Source organism: Mastomys coucha, chromosome X, assembly GCF_008632895.1.
Source record: "Mastomys coucha isolate ucsf_1 chromosome X, UCSF_Mcou_1, whole genome shotgun sequence".
NCBI lineage: Eukaryota > Metazoa > Chordata > Mammalia > Rodentia > Muridae > Mastomys > Mastomys coucha.
The window spans coordinates 144,976,942-144,987,115 of NC_045030.1; the positions used below are offsets into that span (position 1 = coordinate 144,976,942).

Here is a 10,174-nt window from a genome sequence, read left to right on the forward strand (position 1 = left end):
CTCAGAAATCCGCCTGCCTCTGCCTCCCAAGTGCTGGGATTAAAGGCGTGCACCACCATGCCCAGCTTCATTCAGGATGATATTTTCTAGTTCCATTCATTTGCCTGCAAAACTCAGGATGTCCTCGTTCTTAATAGCTGAGTAGTATTCCACTGTGTAAATGAACCACATTTTCTGTATCTATTCTTCTGTCATGTGGCTTTCCTGGAGCTTGTTATGTAGACCAAGCTGGCCTCAAACTCACAGATATCTTCTCCCATCTGCCTCCTAAGTACTGGAATTAAAGGTGTACCTCACCATGGCCAGATATCTTTAATTTTTGAGGGGCCATATTGGTTTTCTTAATGGCAATATTTACTTTCCTAGTAGCAGTGAATAAAGGCTGCTTTCTTACCACAGCCTCACCAGCATTTATTATTTGTTTTCTTGATCATAATCTATTTGTTTGTTTGTTTGTTTATGTGTGCCTTATGTGTGGGGGTCAGAGGACAACCTCCTAGAGTTCTCTCCTTTACCTTGTAGGTTCTGGACTTTGAGGTCCAGTTTGGTGACAAGTACCCCTATCCACTGAGCATTTTGCTAGGCCTTTTGAAATAATTTCTGGCCATTGTGTTTCCTCTTTGGAGAGTTATCTGTTTATTGCATTAACTCTTTTATTGATTGGTAGTTTTGTGGCTCAGGTGTTTTACTTTTTGTAATTATATATTCTAGATATCAATTCTTTGTCTGGGGCTTAACTGGCAAAAAATTTCTCCCATTCTATAGGCTGTTTCTTCTGCTGTTGGTTTCTCTGGCTGTTTTTTAGTTTTATGTTCCATTTATGGATTCTTAGGTCTATTTTCTGTTATTTCACTCCTGTATAGAAAGTTCTTGCTTATATCTTTAACTTCAGGTGTGTTCTTTATATCTTCCTGTAACATCTTCAAAGTTTGGGGTTTTAAAGTAAGTCTTTTCATCTGGTTTGAAATGATTTTTGTTTAAGGTAAGAGAGATGTTTTTCGGTATATATTCTTGATGCTTTTGTCAAAATTAGGTGGCCATAGCTGTGAGTTTTTTTTCTGGGTCTTCTGTCTTGGCTCTTTTGAGCTACGTGTTTGTTTTGTGCCACCATTTGTTTTTTATTGCTCATTGATACCATTTTTTTTCTTAATTCTTTGAAAAATGTATGTACTATGTTTTGGTCATATTCACCCCTCTCCTCAGTCTTCTCAGGTCCCACCTTCTTTCCCTACCCACCATCATCTTCCTCCTCATTTTTTATAACCCCAGCAAGTCAAGTCAGTGCTGCCTAGATGTTCTTGGATTTGTGACCTTTTACTACAGTATGATCAGCCTACTAGGGGCTACACCCTTAGAGAAAACTGGCTCTTCCTCTCCCAGCAGCTATCAACTGCTCCTTAACTAGGGGTGAAATACAATTGTAAGTAATACCTCTAGCAATGTTCCTTCTACTAAGGATTGCTTAGGCTTAGGTTGTCTTTTGTGTTTTTGTATTGATTTTTAGATTTTTTTTTTCTAGCTCTGTGAAGGATGCCATTGGAATTTTGATGGGAAGTGCATTGAATCTGTAGATTGCTTTTGGTAATAAGAGACATTTTTGCACATAAATTCTGCTTGTCAGGAGCTTGAAAGGTCTCTCTGTTGTTTGGTATCTTCTTTAATTTAAGTGCCTTAATCTTTTCATCATCTAGGTCTTTACATCCTTATTCCAGGGAACTTTATTTTGGGGGCAGCTATTGTGCGTAGGATGGTTTTCCTAATTTCTGTCTCAGAAAGCTTGTTTGTATGAGAGCTACTAATTTTTGAATGTTGATTTTATATCTTACAACATTACTAAAAGTGTTTATTGAATGTAAGAGTTTTCTGGTAGAATATATGCAGTCAAGTACACAATCATGTTTTCTGCAAATATGAGTAATTTCACTTCTTTGTTTGCTTTTTTAAATCCTTTTTATAGCTTTCTCTTACCTTACTGTTCTAGCAAGAATTTCAGCACAATATTGGATAAGAATATAGAGAGTTGAATTCCATGTCTCACTGCAAAATTTAGAGGAAATACTTTTAGGTTTTCATTATTTATTATAATGTGTCCATTAGTTTGTCATTTATATTTATTGTTTTTAGGTATGTTCCATTTATTTCTTATATCTCCAGGACTTTTATCTTGAGGGCATGTTGAACTGTGGTCAATACTTTTTCTGTATCTACATAGTATATAGAGATGGCCGTATATTTCTGTTCTTAAGATTATTTATATGGATGGCTAAAAAGATGGTTCAGCAATGCTTACTGTTCTTGCAGGAGGACCAAAGTGTGGTTTCCAGCACCTGTGTCAGGTGGCTCATGAGTCTATAATTTCAGCTGCAAGGAGATCTGACACTTCTGGCTTTTCTGGGTTCCTGCATTCACATACACATGCATACAAGGCACACACAGTGGCTGTGGTTCTTCTGTATAAGAGCAAGCCAGTCAATTTTCTAGTGTGGTCAAAAGCATGTACTGCTCATGCTGAGGAACTGAGTTTTGATTCCTGGCAACCATTTCAGGCACCTTATAACTACCTATAATACCAGCTCCAGGGGATCCAACATCTTTGTCCTCCACTTGGCACCAGCATTCATGTGTACAAACTCATACACAGGTACATACACATAATTTTAAAAAAGGCTAAAAAAAAAGAAAAATTCCAGCCTGAAAGTGGAGGGCTCACTCAGGAGCCATCACACCTAGCTGAAGAGCTGACATGGTTGATAAATTCTGAGAAAGTTTTCTTTAAGCATACAATTTGAAAGGTAGACCATTACTCATACTCGTTAGTGTATGAGAGTTGGGTGAGTAGGAAGAAGAAGTTGGGGGAGGGGAAAGAATATGAATAAAATATATGGCATGAAAGAATTTAAACAAATTTATAAAGAGGACAGGAAGTTGAGAGATGAAGGAATGGAAGTAGATCTAGGACAGTGGTTGTCAACTTTCCTAATGCTACAACCCTTTAATACAGTTCCTCATGTTGTGGTGACCCCCGACTATAAAATTATTTTTGTTGCTATTTTGTAACTGTAATTTTGCTATTGCTATGAAATTAATATAAATACGTGTGTTTGTCAGTGGTCTTAAGTGACTCCCTGTGAAAGTGTTGTTCAACCCCCAAAGAGAATGTGACCCACAGATTCAGATCTAGGAGGAATTAGAAGGAGTGGGGTGAATATGATCAAGATATATGGTATGCATGTATGAGATTCTCAAAGAATTAATAAAATATCTAAAAGTAAGTAAAAAAATATTACTTTGGTAAATCACATTTATTGGTTTGCATATGTTTTAGTTATCTGTGTGTTTTATTAAATGTTATCTGACAATTTCACACATTTATATAATGTATACTTATCACTCACACTCTCTCCCATCACTACTGCCTCTGTTCTACCCACCCCACTTCAGTGTGAATCTCTTTCTTGTGTTCATGTCTACTTGTGTTTAACCGGGGTTGTCCAAGTGAACACAGATTTGGGGCTACCTGTTGGAGCTTGGTGGTCTCAGCCCTGGGTACATACTGGAGAAAGTGATTTCACTTCTGTCAGAAATTCAGTAAGCAGTAACTGGGATGACCCCATGAGCACCAAGCACCTTTTTCTTCCATCACTTATTCACAGGGACTGTCTTGTGTGGTTCTGTGCAGGTGATCATGGTTGTGAGTTCATGATTACATATGTTAGACTAGCCTTGCGTCCTTCGGATGAAACCTACTTGGTCATGATATGCGATCATGATATGTTGTTGAATTCAGTTTGTATTTTCCTGAAATCTTCTGTTTCTGTGTTCATTTGGGGACACTAGGTCTACAGTTTCCTTTTGTCACTGTGTCTTTAACTTATTTGGACATTAGGGTAATGCTGGCTTCAAAGAGTAAAATTGGTTATATTCTTTTTCCCTTTTTATTTCATGGAACAGTTTAACAAATATTGATATTAGATTTTCCTTTAAAGTTTGCCATGCATGGTGGTGTTTTAATCCCAGAATTTGGGAGGCAGAGGCAGATGGATCTCTGTGAGTTCAAGGACAGCCGGGGCTGTTAGACAGAGATATCTTGTCTTGGGGTGGATGGATGGGTGTGTGGGTGGGTGGTTGAAGTTTGATAGAACTCAGTTCATCTGGTCCTGAGCTTGTCTCTGTGGACTTTTAGTTACTGTGTTAGTCTCATTGTTCATTATGGATTGTGTGTATGCGTGGATGGATGGATGGATGGATGGATGGATGGATGGATGGATGGATGGATGGAAGTAAGTTTGATAGAACTCAGTGTTGAGTTCATCTGGTCCTGGGCTTTTCTCTGTGGAGTTTTAGTTATTGTGTTAGTCTCATTTTTCGTTATGGATCATGTGCATTTAGAAATGAACCACTTCATTTAGATTTTATAGCATATTAGATACTTGCAGTAGACCCAGGTTTATTTGTTAACACCCACATGATGGCTCACAGCTATCTGTAATCTTTGGTTCTAAGACAGTTACTGCTGTCTTGTAGCCTCCAGGGATGCCAAGGGTCTTCTCTGTTTCCTAAAATGTAAATATAGCCATCTCCTTCTTGCTCTTTAAATCACATTGGTCTCCATTTAGATAAAAATTCATATTTGTAAGGCCTTTTATACTCTGTCCTTTGCTTGTCTATCTAGTTTCTTCTCTTTGTGCTCCCCCAGCATATTTCTGTGAATTCATGAACATGATCATGTAGGCACATACTTTATTAGTAGTGCCATATTGATTTTTTTTAAAAAGTTTTTTTGACTTCTAAAGTTCCTAAATTGCTTCTCATTCAGTGACTTATGAGGAACCTCCACCCCAGTTTTTGCCTGTGATATTAACGGTCATGCATAAAACTGCAGCTACTCTTTTCCTCTTCTACGGTTCGTCCTATAGACTTTAACTTGCACACATGTCCAGAAGCTTTCCCTCACCACAGTCTAAGTTAGGTTCCCTTCTTGTGTGCTGATTCAACACTTGCTTGTCACTGTATTCACATTCATCTTGCATTATTCTGATTATTTACTTGGCTGTGTTTCTGTGTTAGCGCCCTGAATTCCATGAATACAGGAACTGCTCTTGGTGGATATTCAATTAAGTTAAAAGTGGCAGTGAGGCATAAGTTCAAACATGCATTTATAGTAGCTATAAGGGGCCCCAAACCAAAACTGAGTGGAATTTGCTCAAATGCAATGATTTAAGAGAAAAGTTTGTATTGCCTTAGGAGGCCAGAGCAATTTGTGTGGGGCTGTAGGTCACCGTGGGGTGATGCTGGCTCATGGCTTGGAATAAAAGCCTGAGAGGACCACTATCAGCTGTTCCTCCAGAGACAAATAGGTTGGCAGGATCTGAAGGAAGAACTATAGGTGACACAGCCACATTCACCTACAATTTCAAGTGACAATTGGAACAGTCAAATCAAGCTAGATTTTGTGAAAGATGCCAAGCTGGAGAAGAACTTGCCTCTGCATAGGAGCAGATCCCCAAGCACCATTCATCTCTCAGGTGGTCTGGACTGGGGGTCAGGTGCTCCTTACTATTGCTGGGTGTGGGGTTACAGGATGCACAGGCGGAGGAAGAAATCAAGCAAGAAATGAACACACTCCAGCAAAAGCTGAATGAGCAGCAGAGTGTGCTTCAGCGGATTGCTGCCCCTAACATGAAGGCCATGGAAAAGCTGGAAAGTGTCCGAGACAAGTTCCAGGAGACCTCAGATGGTAAGCCTGGCATTTCTTTCTGAGCCTCAGATGAGAACAGAAGACCGAAGGTATGATAAGGGTATCCTGCTATATCATACCAGCTCCTGTTTTTACATAATTTTATTCTTAAAATTGTTAGATGCCCTAAACAGTGGGGGTTATCTACTTGCTTGCTACAGAGCAAATGATGGTGTCAAGAAAACTGGTAGCTGGTAGAGCCCATGGAGGAATCTATGTTTGTGTGCCTAGACTATGTGGTAGCCAACTCAACAAATACTGATCCTTGTAAGGCCCTCTTCAGGCATTTCTCTCCCTTTGTAGATTATCACTAGAATTTTTATTTACAGGATTTACAGGTCATTCTTGGCAGGTGTGGTTCTCAACCCCGGCAGAATCCAGGGCACTGAGAGGTTATCATCTGCTCTTTTTTTCTGGCAGAGTTTGAGGCAGCACGAAAACGAGCAAAGAAAGCCAAGCAGGCATTTGAACAGATAAAGAAGGAGCGCTTTGACCGATTCAATGCTTGTTTTGAATCTGTGGCTACCAACATTGATGAGATCTATAAGGCTCTGTCCCGTAACAGCAGTGCCCAGGTAGACTGAAACCCCTATGCAACCAGCTCCTACCATTCCTAGTTGTTCTTCCTTCTTCCCATCACCATGCTCATCTATGCTTGCAGGTCCTCACCCCACTATATCTTCTCTTAGGCATTCTTGGGCCCTGAGAATCCTGAAGAGCCCTATTTGGATGGCATCAACTATAACTGTGTGGCTCCTGGCAAACGTTTCCGACCTATGGATAATTTGTCAGGCGGGGAGAAGACAGTTGCAGCTCTGGCCTTGCTTTTTGCCATCCATAGGTAAGACTTTGCCTCATAAAGTGGAGAGACAGAGCTGAGGCAACCAGAGGCTCTGAGGCCCAGTGATATTCAGAGATCTGCATAGGTGAAGGTGTTTTAGTGTCTAGATACCCTTTTCCCAATCTACTACTGGCCAATATCACTTTTTGCCTTGGTGTTTGTTTTTTGGGCCTGTCTTCTTCATCTACCCTCATCCACTCAGCCTATCCTTCTGGTTCCTGCATGTATTTAGTCCACTTCTAGGCTTTTCCTCACATAATTGCTGGCTAGCCAGTAAGCTCTTTCTATACATATCTAGTTTGACATACCTTTTCATTCTCCTTCCCTTCCTCTGAGAAGCCCTCTTTGACCTCTGGCATACCTTAACAATCCCTGCCCCGGGCCAGTAGTGCTTAGATATGACTCCCTAAACTTAATGTTTGATTAGAAAGCATTAGTTCATGAGCATTTATTTCTTGAGTGCTTCTCTGTACAGACCCTGTTGGGAGCTTAGGGACAGATGAGTCAGACATGGTCTCTGGCCAAAGGAGCCCACAGACTAGAGGAAGCCAGACACTAAACCAGACAGTAGTGTGGAGAGTGTGAATACATAAAAGAGGGCCACCTAACCTAGTGTATGATGGGCAGGGAAAAAAGCATGAGTAGTGATGGGGACAGGGGAGGTGGCTCAGTGGTTAAGAAGAGTACTTGTTGCTCTTGTAACGAACTTGGGCTTAGTTTCCAGCACCCAGATGCTGGCTCAGAAACATCCATAACTTTCGAGGGGTGTGGGGAGGTGTCCAGTGCCCTCTTCTGACTTCTGTAGGCATCAGACATGCACATGGTGTACATATATACATTTAAGAAAAGTACTCATACACATAAAATATTTTTTTAAAAGAAAGTTTGCCAAGGAACCCAGCAAGCATTCTAGGCTGAACCTGCAGCATGTCTGAAGTCAAGGAGGCATGTCATCATGATGTATATTGGGACATAGTAGACCCTTGGATCGCTTGCTTATTAAGGACAGTTCCTAGGGTGGGGAACCCTGTTTTTCATGGTCTTAGGGGGATAGTGGTACCCAGAACCAGATGCAAAGGAGGGAATTCAGAGACCTGGGTTATTTAGTCTCTGAATGTAGTTGGTCTATTCAGACTGTGGGGCTGGTCTACTCTTCTTGCTGCCCTCATTTCTCAATATTAGCTCACTTATTCCCTCCCAGCTACAAGCCAGCCCCCTTCTTTGTCTTGGATGAGATTGACGCTGCCTTGGATAACACCAACATTGGCAAGGTAGGTTCAAGAAAGGTGATGCCTGGGAGGGAAGGCCCCAAGTTGGGGGTGGGTTTCAGGGAACCATTCCTGATTTTGCCCTGGCTATTCCTACTGCCTATTCTATGTACCAGGAGGATTGGATCACCCTCGTTTTGATAATCAGTAGCCTTTTCCTAGTCTCTCTTACTCCCCACCTCCACCTACTTACTTAGACTAGAAAATGGGAGTGTTGAGACTTGAGCCCTGCTAAATACTCTTCCCACAGGTGGCAAATTACATCAAGGAACAGTCAACTTGCAACTTCCAGGCCATTGTTATCTCTCTCAAGGAGGAATTCTACACCAAGGCTGAGAGCCTCATTGGAGTCTATCCTGAGGTACAGTAGGCTGGGCTACAGTGGAGGGGAAAAGGGTAAAGGGGTGTAGGGGATCAGGTTCTGAGCAGTCATCTGGGTTTGTTGGAGCCTGCCCTGAATGTTTAGCCAGACAGTGAAGACAGGAAAAAGGTGCAAAGAAAGAAGACACATGGGATTGAATGCTTTCTCTCATCCAGAAAGAATCATTGCCTAGCCTTTGGGCAGATACGTAGGTGGGTAGTTTTTCAGCCCCTGGTCCTGGGCTGTATACCTTTCTTAATTCTCTCCTGACATTTTTTTTTTCTCCTTCAGCAAGGTGACTGTGTGATCAGCAAAGTCCTGACCTTCGACCTCACCAAGTACCCAGATGCCAACCCCAACCCCAATGAACAATAGCAGGAACTCTGTCTTCTTGTCTGGACTCCTCAACTGCCCTTGTGTCCCATCTTCTCTCCTAGATCTCATCACCCACAATCATGAATTTCCTGACACCATGCCCCCTTATGCTTGTGTGCATGTTAGTTTGTTTGCAAAATAAATATTAGAGACCAGTTTTAAAGGAGGCTAATCTGAATTTGATTCCAAGGGAATACAGGATAGCAGTACATCAGATGGGCAAAAGTACCTAAGATCTCATAGGAGTGGCAGTCACTAAACTGCTCTCATTTACTTTTTCATGTACTCATCATTTGTGTGTTCATCAGACACATAATAGACGCCTTTTATTTGTCTGGCTCTATGTTGAAAATGCTGAGTTGAGTCAGGAACCATGTCTTTCTGGTAAGGAAATGGGCTTGGTTCGTAAATGACTCTGATTAGCCAGATATCACAAATACCTTGATAAGAGGATTATCATTTTCATGCTTTGTGGAAAAACTCACATTTAAGCCAGACCTTGACAAATTGGTAAGATTTAGTCAGGGACTAAGAGTAGAGGATGCTCTAGGGAGAGAGAGTTACAGACCTGGTTCTTCTTAACACTCAAGTTTGTTTGAGTGTTAAACAAACAAATTTGTTTAACAAAATTTAAACAAATTTTGTTGCTGAACAAATCATTTGACCTTTCTTTGTCTTGGTTTCCTCATTTATAAGATGGAACTAATAACATTTACTTTCCTCATAGGATTTAATGATGTCATATTCTCATTAAAACCTTATCTATGTATGGAGCACTACTCGATGCCAGCCCCTCTAATTACAAGTCTTGTTCCTGGGTCTAGAAGGGCTTCTGACCCTTGCAAGGGACAGAAGGATTGGCCACCTCTGGGAGGTGCTGGATGCTTTGGTTACTGGGAAAGAGCCAGCACACAGATAGTTATTTAATAAGTAGAGAGCCTGAGGAATCCAGTAGCTCCAATCCTGTATGATAACTATGTGCTTGGGCCCCAATCTGGGTTGTCAGGAGCTAATAAGCCTAGGCCACTTGTCAGCCTAGCATGTTAAGGTGTGGTTGAGAACTAACCTCATTAGCTATAGTGACTGTGCTAAGGAAAGAAAGCCTGGTGTGATGGCTTTAGCCTCTGCTTTTGTTTGTTTTTAGAAATGAAGTCAGACTGGACATTGTGGCACACACCTTTATTTTCAGATTTATGTTTGTATTATTTTTATTTGTATGTGTGGTATGTGTATAATATATGTGTACATCAGATCCCCTGGAACTAGAGTTACAGGCAGTTAATGAGCTGCCCAACATGGGTGCTGGAAACAGAACTCTAGTACTCTGGAAGAGCAGTAAATGATCTTAACCACTGATCCATCTCCCCATGCCTTAAATTCCAGCACTTGGGAATCTGAGGCAAGAGGGTAAAGTTTCATCAGGACTGGTTGCTCAGTAGTATTTAGTGTGTGAGACACTGGCTCCACTGTACTTCACACCAGCACCACAAGAAATACATGGATTCATTCTCTTTTAAAGAAATTATATTGTGGGTTGATGAGATGGTTTGATGGGTAAAGGCACCTGCTGCAAAGCTTGACACACATGTGCC

The 10,174-nt window shown here is 41.1% G+C and overlaps 1 protein-coding gene across 1 annotated transcript in view; it reads left to right on the forward strand.

The window, feature by feature from the left end:
* Smc1a (structural maintenance of chromosomes 1A) overlaps positions 1 to 8,748 on the forward strand; it is a 46,667-nt gene extending 37,919 nt beyond the window's left edge. Inside the window, exons 20-25 of the mRNA XM_031369370.1 lie at positions 5,581 to 5,737; positions 6,158 to 6,312; positions 6,427 to 6,578; positions 7,780 to 7,849; positions 8,097 to 8,207; positions 8,499 to 8,748. Of these exons, the coding sequence (XP_031225230.1) occupies positions 5,581 to 5,737; positions 6,158 to 6,312; positions 6,427 to 6,578; positions 7,780 to 7,849; positions 8,097 to 8,207; positions 8,499 to 8,582 (729 nt within the window). The 3' untranslated portion in view covers positions 8,583 to 8,748. The remainder of the gene's footprint in view (positions 1 to 5,580; positions 5,738 to 6,157; positions 6,313 to 6,426; positions 6,579 to 7,779; positions 7,850 to 8,096; positions 8,208 to 8,498) is intronic.
* The last annotated feature ends 1,426 nt before the right edge of the window (positions 8,749 to 10,174 follow it).